General features: G+C 37.7%; 3 protein-coding genes and 2 non-coding genes across 5 annotated transcripts; 2 read left to right on the forward strand and 3 right to left on the reverse strand.

The window, feature by feature from the left end:
- Window positions 1-4,559: 4,559 nt before the first annotated feature.
- Window positions 4,560-5,293, reverse strand: LOC149390895 (chaperone protein dnaJ-like protein). The gene is made up of 3 exons (XM_089620779.1): window positions 5,044-5,293; window positions 4,818-4,966; window positions 4,560-4,730 (listed from the first exon to the last, which is right to left on the reverse strand). The coding sequence occupies exons 1-3, from the start codon at window positions 5,171-5,173 to the stop codon at window positions 4,644-4,646; spliced, it is 366 nt and encodes a 121-aa protein (XP_089476905.1). The 5' UTR covers window positions 5,174-5,293; the 3' UTR covers window positions 4,560-4,643.
- A 2,436-nt stretch (window positions 5,294-7,729) lies between these two features.
- On the forward strand, window positions 7,730-8,939 carry LOC149390896 (Nucleotide-diphospho-sugar transferases superfamily protein). Its single transcript, XM_089620515.1, has one exon. The coding sequence runs from the start codon at window positions 7,869-7,871 to the stop codon at window positions 8,814-8,816; it is 948 nt and encodes a 315-aa protein (XP_089476641.1). The 5' UTR covers window positions 7,730-7,868; the 3' UTR covers window positions 8,817-8,939.
- Window positions 8,940-11,501: 2,562 nt separating this feature from the next.
- On the forward strand, window positions 11,502-12,818 carry LOC149390897 (DBH-like monooxygenase). The gene is made up of 3 exons (XM_089618818.1): window positions 11,502-11,760; window positions 11,886-12,078; window positions 12,404-12,818. Exons 1-3 carry the CDS (start codon window positions 11,677-11,679, stop codon window positions 12,661-12,663), a joined length of 537 nt encoding a protein of 178 aa, XP_089474944.1. The 5' UTR covers window positions 11,502-11,676; the 3' UTR covers window positions 12,664-12,818.
- Window positions 12,819-12,838: 20 nt separating this feature from the next.
- Window positions 12,839-12,965, reverse strand: LOC149390898 (small nucleolar RNA snoR77). The gene has a single exon (XR_016300415.1). It is a non-coding gene; the product is annotated as a small nucleolar RNA snoR77 (small nucleolar RNA).
- A 65-nt stretch (window positions 12,966-13,030) lies between these two features.
- LOC149390899 (small nucleolar RNA snoR77) lies at window positions 13,031-13,157 on the reverse strand. Its single transcript, XR_016300408.1, has one exon. It is a non-coding gene; the product is annotated as a small nucleolar RNA snoR77 (small nucleolar RNA).
- Window positions 13,158-16,102: the final 2,945 nt, after the last annotated feature.

Genomic DNA, 16,102 nt, shown 5'->3' on the forward strand with positions numbered 1-16,102 from the left:
AAGAAGTCTACTGCTCTTTCTGACCTATTGAAGAGAACCCTATGGACAATGATGTTTTGGAGTCTCTCCTCGATGAACAAGAACCCCCACATGATGATGTGATTGGGGGAATTCTGGGGCTAGGTCAAGATGTTGTGAAGGATGTCCCAATATCCTCTGCTCCGATTCATGAGGACATGACTGATAAGGGACAGGATGTTGGAGAGGCTGTTCTTGCCTCTTTGAAGGAAAAAGTTGTGCATGACGATGAGGTGTGTATCGCCACTCTTTAGTCTGGGAAAAGGAATAGGAAGAGAAATATTTATGAGGCGAGTGTGCCAGTTGTTCCAGTTAAGGACAAGAAAAAGAAGAAAAAGGTCAAGGTTGGGCTTAACAAGAAGAAAGGTAAAAAGCCTGTTGTGGAACCAGTTGCTGACGAGCCCGTTGAGGCTGAAGAAGAGGTTCCAGTGTCTTCTCTTGGCATTAGGAACAAGAGATCTGTGGGAGGACAAAAGCTTCCCAAGAATGTCTCGGCTGCTCTCATGGACAATGTTTCTTTTCACAAGGAAGATGGTGTTCTTAAGTGGAGGTTTGTGTATCATCGTGCTATCTTTCCCGAGAAAGGGCTGTCTAGTGAAGCTCTAAAGATTGGAGTCCTCATGGAACTCATGCATGATATTGAGATGATCAAAACGGTCACTAACATTGGGTTCTACTACCCCACTTTGGTGAAGGAATTCATAGTCAACCTCTCATCATCCTTTGATGTTCCTGATGATGCTGGTCAAGGAAAAATCATTACTGTTGATCGGGTTCCTTCCCTGGACGTCATTGCTAAAGAAATCATTGGTGATGAGACCAAAGTTTGGCCGTCCAAGGGCACATTACCTTCTTCTGATCTCACTGAAAAATACTCAGTTCTCTATCGCATCGGCATTGCTAACTGGGCTCCCTCTACTTATGGGTCTAGCATCAAGGCAGAGCTGACTAGCCTGATCTACCAGATAGGTACTCGCTCTTCTTTTGATTTTGGAGAATTTGTGTTTGATCATTTGGCAAAACATGCCAAATCTTATGCCTTGAAGCTTCCCATTGGATTCCCCTCCATTATCACTGGCATTCTGCTTAAGCAAAACAAGAACATTCTGCAAAGTATTGATGTTGCAGGGAAAAAGCCTAGTGCTCTTTCTTTTAGTCACAAGCTATTCGAACGGAAACATGCCCGTGACCTTGTCAGACTATTTGTCGCGACATCTGTCGCCTCCAGTAGCACTACGAAGTTGGGATCTGTTTCTGATGAGGTTCAAAGGAACATTTTGATAGAGCTTTGTGAGGAGATTGACGTCCTCAAGAAGACCATTGAGACCATTTCTCGCAGGAAGTCCATCTGTGAGGGTCTAGTGCGCGACTTGACTTCTTCTCTTGGTAAGGATGATGCTACTACTTCTCAGCCAGGTCAGGACGGTGATGCTGAAGGTACTGGTGGTGATGAAGATAGTGAAGGTTCTGGCAAGAGTGGCTCAGAGGCTTCGATGATGATAGTGATGATGACTCATCCCAAACTGCTGCCCACTAATCTTCTTTCTATCTGGTCTGTAACTTTTGAACTAATTTTTTTGTTTGTTGATGTTGTGTGATCCGGTTGAAACACCCTAACTTCTATTTGTGTTCAACATCTGCTACTTCTCTGATATGTTTGTTCAAGACTAAGTTTAGACCTTGTTGATTGATATTATATCTGCTGTTTGCTTCAGTTCTCTTTTACATGACTGTTTGATGTTTCCTCTCTCTGTCTTGGTCGATCATTCCCTTTGGTATAATTTTTAGGCAATCAGGGGGAGAGGCGTCATGAAGGGTCATTTTTTTTGGCATGAGGTCATTGACTTTGACGCTCTTTTCTGGACATGACGCTTGTTTGAGAACTGCTCTTGAAGTGCTTGCCTAAAAAATAGCCAAAGAGGGAGATTGTTGTTTCGTTATAAGTTGGCGTTATTTTTTAGAGCAAGTTGTATGGAAAGATGTTGGTTATCATATTTCTTCTTATGTTAAGACATCCTTCCTCTTGTACGCAGACTGTTATTCTGGCCAGTTTCTGGTTTTGCCAGATTGCCTTGCTGGTGACTTTATTAAGCAATATTCTTGCGAGTATGGGTAAGGAAACCCTAGATACACTTATAGGTTTGTATGACTGCTATAAAAGCTTTGGGCTACCCCCTTAGCAGCATTTGACGCTTTATCAAAATACTTTGGACTCCTAGACGTGCACGACTGAGAGACTTTGTGTATTGATAAGAGCGGTGTTATTCATCAAATACTATTCAAGAAAATTGAATGTTTGAGTGATTTGGGTTCTGTGTTTACGTGATTGAAGACTCACGAGTGTTGAAGACTGAAGACGACCGAGCATAGGCATGTGCTCGAAGAGTGGAACTAAGAAGGATCTCAGATTAAGGGGGAGTCCTGGGTCTAGGTATTCACTTGTACTAATAGTTTCTAGAGTTTGATTTTGTGTTGTAATCATATAAGACCTTGCTTGTACTATTGACTACTATATAGTGAAATCTTTTCCACTGGCAGAGTGCCCCCAGACTTAGGTGATGTTGCACCGAACTGGGTAACCATATTGTGTGTCTTTTATTTATTGCACTGTTTGTTACTTATCCATTATCTGTATTCAAGCAAGTTTTTGAATACATTGTCAATACATTGTGTGTGACATCTTGTCTTTGTGACTAATCAAAATTTCACTACGTGCTTCACCGACGAGTGGTGTCGGAGCAATCGTTTGTGTCCGATATCCCCCCCTTTCCCAACAACTATTTCTCTTTCTCTCCAACTTTACTCTCATCACATCCCCACCTTCGACCGAGTCCTCACATGGGTAGTTTCTTTTTTTCTCTGTTTTATATCCCTTTCTCTGAAATATTTTCCGCGTGTGTGTGTGTGTGTGTGTGTGTGTGTTTTGTACAAGTCTTATGAACATGGCCTCTTTGATTGTTTTGGCTCTTCTTCATCATCGGTGACTTTGTACACAATCATGAGAACACCTTCATCATTTGTCTTCTCTTTCTCGAGTAGTTCGCAGTATCTACCAAAAGACATAGCAGGTGTACTTCACTTGTTGACTTGTAAAGGTTTTGTGAGCTTTGCCTCTTTGGTTGTTTTGGATCTTTTTCACCATCGGTTCCTTTGTACACCGTCATCACTTGTCTTCTCTTCCTCAACTCGATTCGGATTTTATTACATCATTTTCTCAAAGTAGCACTCTTCTGAATAGTATCCATACTTTTCATATTTTTAGCACTTGATACTTGAGCAACTCAATCAACCGCCTCTACCTCGAACACATCATCGGCGGCACCCATTTGGTTGAAAAAATTAATCTTTGTCTTCATAGTTGTTTTGATGATCGCGGCGTCCAACACGACCAAAAACACGATCTTCACAACCGCGTCCCATTCCTTGGTTTTGTTGCGCGCGTATACTTCACGTTCTCCTCTTTGATTTTTGTTTTAGCTTGTAACATCTCTCTTCAAGTTGCTCTTCTTTATTATTCTTCTTTTGTTATTCATGTGCTTCAAGGGAACCCGAAAGCCCATCGATATTTATGTCACTAAGATTCTTTCACTCTTCAATGGCACAAATGACACTTTCAAAATTCTCGGTGAATGACCGTAGAATCTTCTCAACAAATCTTGCATGGTTCGCCACTGTTTGAACACGTATGATGTAGTCCAATACTCCATCTGACTCTTTCATTTCCATTTCCTTTAAAGAGTTTGAACTCGCCTTTGTTTGACACGGTCAACACCTTTGAAAATTTCTTCAACTTTTCCCATAGTTCCTTCGAAGTCTTCTCAACTCATCTACTAAGTGGAGCATAAGATATATATAGAGCGGAATTTTCTTTCATGTGTGTCTGTTTTAAAGCCTTCAACTGATTCAATGTATGATTTGTTGTTGGAGCCGACTCCTCGTATAGCCATTTTGGACTATTTTCTATGCATCTTGAGAGCCAAGTAAAGAGCGCATTTGAATATTCCAATTAGTTTAGTTTGACTTGGTAATTCTTGGAAACAATATGTGCCCCAACGTTGTACTCGCAGAATTCATCTAGGCTCTAATACCAATGGGAAATTTCTTTAAGAAATATGAAGCAAATACTTGTAATTTTTTTCACTATTATGTTCGCCCAAGGGAAACGGTCTACGCCCCTTTAGTTTCATTCTCATAATAGCAAATATATAAATTCTCTTTTACTGGTATAATACTACTATCTAGCACGCAGGATCACAGGCAGAAAATTATGGTTAAGATGCGTGACGATGCGTTTATTTGGAAAACATTAAAATTTTACGACGCATCTAAGTCTAATTAACAAGCCATATTTTTTTATATCCCTCCATTTGGTTTTTTCCAATGGTGTTGCAGAAAAATGGCGACATGTAAGCCTAATTAACAAGCCATATATGTATTACGTCGACAGAAAAATGCATACTCTAACAGAGAGATGATCTATTTTTTTGTTCCCTCTTTGTGTAAATGAACACTAAGAAAGTTTCAATATGAAAATTAGTATATGAAAGCTAGAATCGATGCGAACTTTTATTAATAAATTATATATAATGCTTTATTGAAGCTTAGCTCTGTACATACACGCAGAGTCAAAACGACAACTCTTGGCCGTCGTTGTAATTAGGGAACGTGACACACTTGAAAACTTTGCAGCTTGAACACAGCACACACCCAATCTGCACAATCAAATTCATTAACATAAAACCAAATAACAAGCATGTGCGTTTTTAAAAGAAAATAAGAATTATATTAAATACACTCACAGCCCTGCAAGAAGGACATCGACGGTAGATCCGATTGGTTTCGGACTTGACGTTAGTCTTTTGGCCTTTGCAGAAATCACACACTAACCATCCTCTTCCATTGCAAGGCTCGCATAATATCCCTGCCACGTCATCGTCCTTGGAATTCGCTGATCCCGGGTCAGTCAACTATCCAAACAGTTGTGCATTTTTTTTTTTGGGATCTCTGTGAATAATCAAAACTTACCAGTCGTCGCTGAAATGGGAGAGCATTGAAGGGGCTTCGAAAGCCGCCATGTGATCGCCGAAGAAGCGAGCTGCGGAGAGATTCGTGAGGGTGTGAAGAGTATTGGTGTTGTGGTGCTCAGAATCGCCATTGAGTATAGTTTTGTTTGCCTTTCTTTCTTTTTTAGAGCATTGAAATGCACTTCTCTCTCTCTCTCTCTCGCGGAAACCACACGCACGTATGGTTTACGTTATCCACTAAAAAATGTGGCTTCCTTATGTTCCTTCCAGTTTCACTTAAATTACAACATTGCCATTCCATGAATATTCGTCGTTTTTCCAAGTTTCCACAGCTTTGACGTTTGCTATGCAATTCGTCGTTTTTCGAGTTTCTATAGCGTTGTCATTGACGTTGTGTAATTAGTTTGGAGTGGACGCTCTATCTTTTTGAGAGGCGGTTTTTTTTTTTTTAAGTTTTGAGAGGCGGTTTTTAATACCTCATTTATAAATCAATGCCTTTTTTTTCAATAATAAGTTATATGTAAAAATATAAAGGGAGTATATAAATCTACCATTATCAAAGAATCGGTAATTAATTACATTATCCGTTTCTTTAACGAAAATATTTCCACAGATAATAGTTTACTACGAGAGCACTAGCTAAATTAAAATTATCTAAATTTGTTGTATATATGAAAGTAACCCACTAGTGTAAAGTTTGAAATTAAAACACAAGTTACAGATGTCATACATATAATATCAAGAAAGTTAGCTTAGAGATTCATTTCCTTAACTTAATTGATAGAGGCATCCTTGTTCGCGAACTTTTGAAAATAATGTATTGAAAAAATATAAATTCTAAAATTAAAGAATAAATATTGTGGGGTAGAATTCGGTCTCTAAAAGTAATTTGACATTGGACTTCAAGCCCAATAATCGTTAAGCCCATGTGTACAAAATAATTTCCAATTATTAAACGACAAGTAATTGGGCTCCAAGCCCAATAGTCGTCAAGCCCATGTGTACAAAATAATTTCTAATTATTAAACGACGAGTAATTATCGTCATTTATTAATTGATGTCGTAGATATTTAAGAATCATTTGGGCAGCTCAAATCTACTTACGAAATCAGAGCACCTTTACCAATGATCATGACGTAGTCGAAGTCAGGACAGAAGATACAAACTCTCTACGAGACCCTGACAGTTGATGATTTCCACCAAGCTTAATCAAACAGAGAAGCGACATGGCACAAGAAGAGGCAGTGAAGAACGAAATCGCCAGCATGTGTCTCCGGATCTCATCGTAAAATAAATTCTCTTCTTCAGAAGAGATTTGCATGTTCTCTTTCCTATAATTATCACATATCTCTCTCTTTCTCTCAGTTGTGTTTACAAGCTCGTCAGTTGTATCTGAATCGTAGAGCTCATAATATCAATAAATCGGTAATTTCTCCCATTTAATTTTTGTGTTTATTATTATAAATAACTAATATTTGTTTCTAAACGACGCCTTTCTGAGATCCACATATGAACGAATCGAATAAAGTATACAATCCCATAAATTGTTTTCTTCGTGATTGATAAAGCTCGAAAACGACATCAACAAATATCATAAATTTGGGACTCATAATTATCAAATTTTAAACACTCAAATTCTCTATCTCATATATATTATCTTACGACAAATGACTGCAGGTGATCGCATGTGACCGCATGTCAACACATGTGAAGATGACGGTCGGAGACAACTGCAAGTGGCTATTGAAGGGCACCAAGGCAGCCAGGTGACACGGCTCACTCTTTCATGTGCACCAATGCCCCCGCCGCGGGGCACACTCATCGCCCGTGCGTTTAGAGACTCTTTCGCTAGGGTGAGGCCCCGCTCGTCAAGCCGAGAGATTATCTCTCCCTTCTCTCTCTCTCTCTCAAATAAAAGAGCAAAAATTTAGATTCACCACCACATATTTAGCTCGTGGGAATAACGTTGAGAGTTAGAGCACGCATTAGAAGAAAATCCTCCATGATGATCCAAAAAAGGAAGAATCCAGTTTTAGTTCCTCAATGATCACTATTAAATAAGAAACTAGAATCCCTAAAGCGTATGTGAACATTGCGTTATAACTCGAGCTCTATCTTCACGTAACGGAAAGAAGAGTTGGAACATTCCAGGCTTAATCTCATTTACAAACCACTTGTTTTTGCCCTTCCACACATTGCTAAAAGCCTCATGTACCCTCTTGGGTCTTGGCGTTCATAGATCTTGAAGATAAGACTTTTTCTGCTAAGAGAAACTCTTTTTTTGATGTATATTTGGAGGTAAAAATAGTCTTATTTCTTCTCTACTTTTCATTTCAGTTATATGTTACACTTCCATCATTTTCACTAATATTATAAGATATGATATGCTTCTCTCCTCCTATTACTGATCATCAAGGCTATATAAATCTAGACTTGTTTATAGACAATGCAATGGATATGCGAGATCCCCTAACTTCTTTTGTCTCTCATCCCTGAATTTATTGTTCATCCAATATTGTTCACACCGGTGAAAGAAGGTCAACAATGATATTTTTGGTGCAGATGCCTTGAGTTGATACCACTGTCCTAGCTCTAGAGGCGATTGTTTAGATCGGAAATTTGTTATAAAAAAAAATAATAAAATAAATGTATACTTCAAGTTTATTATAACAAAAAAAAAAATGTGTAATGCACGTCTCATGCGCGCCAATAGCTTGGTCTGAAAATGAAAAGAAAAAAATGTGAGCTTTCAGTTAAAGTCCCACTAGTCAAAGGCAAGCACATAAAGAAAGAAAAAAACAAAAACAATCTTGATTCACATTCACCATGAATCCTCTATTCTTCTTCTTCATCTCCTTGGTCCTCACCACAACACGCTGTCTCTCCTCAGACCCGTGCGACCCAAATACTCAGCGCGATCCCGAAACCCTCCGCCACGACCAACTCACCGTCCTCATCAACGGCTACTCCCACCGGCGACTCCCTCTCCTCCACTCCATCGCCGCCGCCTACTCCGCCTCCCCCCTCGTCGCCGCCGTCCTCGTCCTCTGGGGAAACCCCTCCACCGATCCCAGTCTCCTCTCCGACCTCTCCAACACCTCTCCCGGCCAGGCTCCGGTCACCGTCATCCGCCACCGGAGCCGGAGCCTGAACCACCGCTTCCTTCCGCGCCCGGAGATCGACACCGCGGCGGTGCTGGTCTGCGACGACGACGTGGAGGTGGACTCCGGCGCGGTGGAGTTCGCCTTCCGAGTCTGGGGGTCCCACAGGGAGAGCCTGGTGGGGCTCTTCGCGAGGTCGCACGACCTCGACCTCGCGCGCCGCGAGTGGATCTACACCGTCCACCCGGACAGGTACTCCATCGCGCTCACCAAGTTCGTCGTGCTCGCCACGCGCTACCTCCGCGACTACTCCTGCGGGGGCGGGGAGGGGATGGCGCGTGCGAGGCGCGTGGTGGACCGGGAGAGGAACTGCGAGGACATCCTGATGAACTTCGTGGCGGCGGAGGCGTCCCGGAAGGGGCCTGTGCTCGTCGGAGTCCGGCGGGCTAGGGACTATGGAGATGCCAGGAACGACGGCGGTGACGTGGCAGGGGTGGGGCTGAGCAGCCGTCGGGCGGGGCACCGGAAGAGGAGGGGGGAGTGCATCGGGGAGTTTCACAACGCCACTGGGGTTATGTCGCTGAGGTACAGCTATGGCAAAGTTGTAAATTCGGTAAGAGAGCAAGGGCTTTGTCGGAAGCGAGGGAAGTTGGTCTTTTGTGACCGGGGTTAGGTTAGGTGGATCAAAGTTGAACGACTCTTCAAAATCTTTCCCGTGTCGTATGGATCAATGCGTATTATAAGAATAGCGTATTAAAGGTGTAATATTTTAAAAATAGTGACTTTTTAACAATGGAGCGTAAATAGTTATTCTTCTTATAAATTAAACTATTAAAGAGCAAATAATAAACAAATCAAAATTAAATCCAAAAGACTAAACAAGTTCCAAAAAAGTTTTATAAATATCACGAAAAATAAAAAATGATTGTTTAGGACTTGTAAAATGAAAACAACACTTAAAATTCGAAAATTCTTTTCAACGAATCTGTCGAAGCCTTAATATCACATTTATAAGGGTACATTCGTAATTACTTCAATCCTCTTAAGTGAATCACAACTTCTTGTTACACTTTATATTCGCTTCTTGTTACACTATATATTCGCTTTATATAATATTACAAACTATATACTAAAGTTATATACTATATATGAAGAAGAAGTGGAAAAAAAAAAGTGGAGAAAAAGATAATGTTTACTAAAATTATATATTAAAATATACTAAAATTATATATGAAAATTAAATTAGAAATTTTATAATAAAAATAAATTTATAAGAATTAGGTTAGTCGAAGAGAATATAAGAAAAAGTTGTGAATGAATAATGTGAATGATGAAATTTCATTTTTTAGACCCAAAAGTTATGGAAATATCTCAATTAGACCCGTTAGTTAAAAAATATCCAAATTTGGACTTTTGTACCAATTTTGGACGAAAATACCCTTAATTCAAAATAAATCCTCTCTCCATCTCTTTCATTCTCACTCTCACTTTCTCTCCACACCAAAGAACACCAAATCCGATGAGTTCCAACGCCCACCACACCAAATCCGACCGAAACCACCATAAATCCGACCTCCACCGAAAATACCCTTGATTTGAATGAGATTTAGAGGTCAATTTTTTTTTTTTTTTAATATGGGAATTTCCGATGAAGATCATCGGAATCCATCGGATTCGGTCGGATCCGACCGAATCCGATGGATTCCGATGGTCTTCATCGGAAATTTTCGATGGATTCCGACACGTTCCGACATGTTTGAATTTTTTTTTTTGATAATTTAAGATAAATAGAAAGAGTTTTTTTATTTTTTATTTATGAACAAAATATACTAATAAAATATGCTAATAATTAGTTGTTTTTTTCTAATTAATGATTAGTTTTTTTTTAATTATGAACAACATAATTAGTTGTTTTTTTTTCTAATTAATGATTAGTTGTTTTATTTTATTATGAACAACATTACTAATAATTATTTGTTTTTTGTAATTAGTTTTTTTTAATTATGAACAACATACTAATAATTAGTTTTTTTTTAATTATGAACAACATAATTAGTTGTTTTTTTTCTAATTAATGATTAGTTGTTTTTTTACTATGAACAACATACTAATAAGTAGAGAATGAATTTTGTTTAGTAGTGTTATATGGGCTTTAAATAAAAAATAAATAAATAAACTCTTTCTATTTATCTTAAGTTATTAAAAAAAAAAAATCAAACATGTCGGAACGTGTCGGAATCCATCGGAACTCGTCGGAACGTGTCGGAATCCATCGGAACTCGTCGGAACGCGTCGGAATCCATCGGATCCCGTCGGAATCCATCGGATTCGGTCGGATCCGACCGAATCCGATGGATTCCGATGATCTTCATCGGAAATTCCCATATTTAAAAAAAAAAAAAAAAAAAAAAAATTGACCTCCAAATCTCATTCAAATCAAGGGTATTTTCGGTGGAGGTCGGATTTATGGTGGTTTCGGTCGGATTTGGTGTGGTGGGCGTTGGAACTCATCGGATTTGGTGTTCTTTGGTGTGGAGAGAAAGTGAGAGTGAGAATGAAAGAGATGGAGAGAGGATTTGTTTTGAATTAAGGGTATTTTCGTCCAAAATTGGTACAAAAGTCCAATTTTGGATATTTTTTAACTAGCGGGTCTAATTGAGATATTTCCTTAACTTTTGGGTCTAGAAAATGAAATTTCTCAATATGTATAGGAGAATAAAAATGTGGGGTTAAAAAATAAAAAATAAGAAACAAAGGCGGAAGGAATGGAAATAACGGAAGGAAAATTTTCGTACTCTTCTACCGATTTCCGCTAGTGGGCCGGAATAATTTCCTTAACGAACTGTACCCGAGTGAAAATTTCCTTTATCTAAATTAGCCAAAAAGTAAGAAATTTCTCCAAATTCCCATAGGCGACCAAGTAGACCATTACAAACTAACAAAAACAATGCAATTTTTTTTTTTTATCGAAACTGCATCTCCAAAAGACTTCACAAAATCATTGACTTAGTTTTAATACTTTTTAAGTAAAATGTTGTTGGTTGATTAGTAACGAATAATTCAATTGATATCTTCATAGGAAAAAAAATGTTTTTGAGTGGATACAAATTTTGGGTGGAAAAATAGCATAAAAGTATAAATATTATTAATTTAAAAGGGAACTTTTGGTACAAAACACTAAAAATAACCCAATTTTTAATATATTCACCTAAACTTGGCTCTTTATTACACGTAACTAACCAAAATTTTATATTATAATTATTATTTTCCACGATAAACGTTTTTAAGAAAGAAAAAATTGAAGCCATGGGCCCATAAAGGAAATAGGAGAAAGACTAGACCCATATAAACAAATAGTATAAGGATCGTATAATGTGGATGATTCGAGAATGTTGTGACCGAAGTCTAGAAATTCAGGAAACTTTCCAGAAATTGAAGAGAGGGATCTTTTAGCGCCTTCATTCCAAACTATTATCAGCACAAACAACGCAGAGCTTCTCACAGTGTTCCTTGCAAGTAATTAACATAGCAGAATGAAGCGTAAAGAGTATCCAGATAAATACGACGATTTCTCTCAAGTTTACCTTTCTTCTCCGTCCGCTAAATCCCGTAGACTGGTATGTAATGTATATTTATAAATCATGTATGCCTATCTATTTATCTATCGCTCTTTCTTATTTAATCTCGCTCGGAATCGGAATTCGTCGGTGTTTAATTTCGTCGTTCTTTTGTGGAATCAAAGGATCCAGAGTCGCTTGATGATCGAATTCAAGTCCCGGCAAGCTTGCAAGAGGATCACCGACTACGATCGGCGGCAGAAAACGACGAGAGAGCACTCGTGCTTTATAATCCAACCAACACGCCTCTCTTCAAGTCTCCGACGGTCTCCGATTTCTCACTGGTCGTTAATTCCGAATTCATTCCCAACTTGAAAGGTAAGATTTCTCACATCCTGTGTCCAGTCTCGTTCGATATCTTTCAAGCAATTTGATGAAATTAGAGATTCAATTTCAAGGCTCCAAGCATTTTTGGAATGAACATTTATTATTTTCAACAATTCGATCAAAAGCTTGATCGACTTTTCATGATCAATTGAGCGAACTCTGTGGAATTGTTAGGTTAAGACGCTTTTTTGGGGCTCCAGTCTCTGCCTTAGTTATGTGTCATGTATTAGGTCCAAGTACACTATCGATCGCAATCACGTTACGTTTCAAGTTTCAACTAACATACGCAATTTTTTCCCCTTGCCTTGCCAAACAGAGCATATATCAAATATGTCCAAACAGACGAGATACGATGGTTCGGAGGACAAAAACATGGCCATCGTTCCGTGGGTGGGCCAATGGTCCGGGTCGCAAGGTCCAACTGAATCAACGGAGCCGGAAGAGGCAGATATGATGGACATGGATGTCGAAGACAATCAAGGTTCTCAGAATTTGCAGTACCAACAAGAGCATCAACAACAAAGTTGGTTAAGACCAGAGATTTTCCACACCAATTTCGCTCCCGTGGCCTGGTAGACGAATTAGTCGCTGCTTATCGGTTTTTAATTTCTTTTCTGGTGTACATATAGATCTTTCAGTTTTTGGATGTAGAACAACTACAATATCCCTCATGTTTAGTGGTTTTTTGTTGAATCCCAGATCTGAAAGAAATCCCTTTGTTTTCAGTGAAATTATTTGTTTGAAATAAATAGATGTACTAAGGCCTACTAGACCAGCGTCACAGCGTGAAACTCAGCAAGTCTGAAAGGGCAAAAGACGTTGATCTACGAGCAGTTCAACACCTCCTTTGTCATTGATATTTCACAAAGAGACTGCCTGAATAACTACTCGATATTCAAAACAAATTATGAAATTAATATTAAATTTTAAATTAGATAAGATATATGTACTAATGCCTACTAGACCAGCTTCAAAGTACGAAACTCAGCAAATCTGAAGAGCAAAAGACGTTGATTTACGAGCAGTTGAACGCCTCCTTTTGTCAGTAATATTCCACAAAGGGGCTGCCTGAATAACTACTCAATTTCTATAAATTAAAAAATTATGAAACAACAAAATCAAGGAATTGTATCAGTCTAGTATTGAAAATCCACTAGATAGAAAATCATAGCGAACAGTAGTGACAAGATTGATATGTACTTTGATATTGGAATCTGCATTCATCTCTAAGGCACTGTGATTTTAGCCTAAGAGCCAAACTCCAGTTCCATTTCCTTTTTTTCGTTTCCCATACAAAAATAATAAAGAGAAAAAAAAATTATAATTGCGTAGCAAAATCTATGCGATGCATAGACCGTGATCAATGAAAAACAGCGGATAGAGACACAAATGAAAGACCTCAGCGTTTGCGGCGGAAACCCTAATCCATGAACGAGCGTACTCTGTAAACTAAATTGTTTTGAGGTTTAGTTACGTTCTGACGATTTTATAGGTGGTTTCTGACCTTTACACTTACGAATTTACCCTTGGAATGTTATTATTTTTGGGCTTTCTACAAATTGGACCAAATTCTCAGAATTAAACGCTTTTGTGAAATTAGACGAAAAAGGGTCGAAGATAGCGTTTTTGGATGCTATATATCCAAAATAGCGGCAATTTTAAATTCTTTTTTTTTAATTGGTAAATAATTATTTTCTGTAAAATATAAAATGAAATTGATGATAATAAGTAAATTTAATTAGTTAATTAGATATCAAAACAGTAAATAAATTAAAATAAATATATTCTGAACATTAAGAAAGATAGAAGTCTACAATTTAAAACTATTATTTTCGTAATTAAATTTTAAACGTGCTATTTTTGTAGTATATTTAAAATAAATAAAAAACTAGCCCACTACAAGCTTTGAGTTAAGAAAATTCTCAAAACTGATTCAATTCTAGAGGTAAAAGATAAAATTTATATAAAAAAATAGTTAAAAGAAAAGAACGTTATTGTATTGGCTCTTTGCTTCAACTCGTTTCTTACCCTTTTAAATAATCGAATTCAATTTTAAGTTTTTAAATTTTTGGAGAAATTAGTCTAAAATCGAAATTCGCCTATATCATAATTCAATTTTTTTAAACTTGTTTATATATTCAGTGATTTTTTGAAATTCATATTTAGAAGTATATATTTTACGCTACAAATTGCAGTCATTTATTGAGAAGCCCATTGATGTTATGTTATCTACGCATTGTAGATGTTTCCATTTCGAATCAACCACCAAGAGAAGTTTTTAAATCATGTATGAAAACGTTCATACAGAGCATACAATTCATGGCCACTATTGATGTCAAATTCGGTCCCTAAAAATTACGAAACTATATAATATATTTGGAGTATCGATTTATTTATATTTAAGTGGATTTCAAGAATTCGTCGTATATGAATCGAGTAAAGCAGATTTATGGCGAAACAATCAAGAAGAAATTAACTGAAATGAAAATTGTGTGACAAAGATGACTTTTATGGAATGCGAGACCAAATAAGTACAACTGGCGTCGAGCTCAACTAATCGAGAGCTGACGAACTCAACTATAATCGAGTACAAATTTGATTAAAAAAATCAAAAGAATAGTAAAATATAGAATTCTAAAATATAATCACTTATGGCCTTCTCTCAACTAGCTTAAGTCTATTTATAGTTGAGGTCGTCATTTTCAGGCCGTCGATCTACAGGACACGTGGTCGAATTAGAATGCTTAGAGGAGTTGCACACGTGATGACCTATGATGGTGATAGCGAGAAGACCGGCTGAGAACCGCTTCTCTCGGGCTGACGATATGAGAGTCCAAGAGTCGGTCTCTGCTGAAGGTGGAGCGGTTGCTTTGACGACCTGGGCCTTGCCGAGCTGGGCTCACAAGCATAGGAAATTCAATTAGGTTTAGGCCCAATCCGAAAATAATGGGGGGCTAAATTTTACCCCCGCAACCACTATGCCAACACACCTATCTATGAATAGTTTGAACTTGTTTAATGAGTTTTATTTGATTCTGATTCTAAATTTTTTTGACAAACGGTTACCAAATTTTTTATTTGCTATCGTGGCACCAAATTTTGATTTTAAATATGTTCGATTATTGGTAAAACCGATTAATTTTTATACATTCCTAATTGGTAGCTTTATCAACTTTAGAGTTTAGATGAGTGGACGAACGTGACATATTCATGGCTTGCAAACTGATAATTTTTCTTTATCCTATAAATTGACCAATATGATATCAACTAAATTGAATGTACCTTGCTAAACCCAAACTAGTATGTCTCTCCCATGGATGAGAATATTTTAAATCTGGCTTTCCAATCTCCACAAAATGCTTGCAATATAATCCATGTCAAATTTACATTCTTAGCAGCCAACTAATTAGTTTGCTTGACAGTGAAACTTATGAATACATTGAAAAATTGAAACATAGGATATGGGGCCGTTTCTCCTAGTCTGAAACGATATTTATTTTACAGCTGACATGGTTCATTAATATACATGTTAAATTTTCATTAGTTATTGTTTATTTGTACAGGGTGTAATACCATTTAGTTCCTTATTGTTAAACAATAAAAACGGCAATAAAATACCAAGCTTCAGAATATGGGTGTCGTTTTTATTATTTCAATTCTCCGAGTTCCCCTCTAATATCTGTACACGCGTCATCCTCACTCACTCTCGTACAAACTACAACAATTTTATCGGTGCACTTGACTTGATGTGGATAGGAATAAAAAGGAATATCCTATTACAGCTGTCTTTTTTATGCTTATCTTGTCACCGTTGCCCTACCAACTTTGTTTAAAAGACACTTGATCTATGTGCTTTCACTATCATCAATGAATATAATATAAAAATCACTCATTTTATCATTGTTTATTCTGTTCATGTCTTCTTTTTATGGTACCAGGGCATACCAGGGATGGCAGATTTACCAGCCCCAATTGAGCAAAGCTCACAGATCGAGGGACAAACGTCTATCCCACA

The sequence above is a fragment of the Urtica dioica genome, chromosome 7 (assembly GCF_054948205.1).
Source record: "Urtica dioica subsp. dioica isolate 48M chromosome 7, U.dioica_male_clone48M_v1_H2, whole genome shotgun sequence".
Lineage (NCBI taxonomy): Eukaryota > Viridiplantae > Streptophyta > Magnoliopsida > Rosales > Urticaceae > Urtica > Urtica dioica.

Bases quoted from the DNA above. Each gene is read 5' to 3' on its own strand.
- LOC149390897 (XM_089618818.1), top strand. From the start codon at position 11,677: ATGAAGCGTAAAGAGTATCCAGATAAATACGACGATTTCTCTCAAGTT. The intron at 11,761-11,885 runs GTATGTAATGTA...GTGGAATCAAAG, and splicing joins CCGCTAAATCCCGTAGACTG to GATCCAGAGTCGCTTGATGA. The intron at 12,079-12,403 runs GTAAGATTTCTC...CTTGCCAAACAG, and splicing joins ATTCATTCCCAACTTGAAAG to AGCATATATCAAATATGTCC.
- LOC149390896 (XM_089620515.1), top strand. From the start codon at position 7,869: ATGAATCCTCTATTCTTCTTCTTCATCTCCTTGGTCCTCACCACAACA.
- LOC149390895 (XM_089620779.1), bottom strand. From the start codon at position 5,173: ATGGCGATTCTGAGCACCACAACACCAATACTCTTCACACCCTCACGA. The intron at 4,967-5,043 runs GTAAGTTTTGAT...ACCCGGGATCAG, and splicing joins TCCCATTTCAGCGACGACTG to CGAATTCCAAGGACGATGAC. The intron at 4,731-4,817 runs GTGAGTGTATTT...TTGATTGTGCAG, and splicing joins GATGTCCTTCTTGCAGGGCT to ATTGGGTGTGTGCTGTGTTC.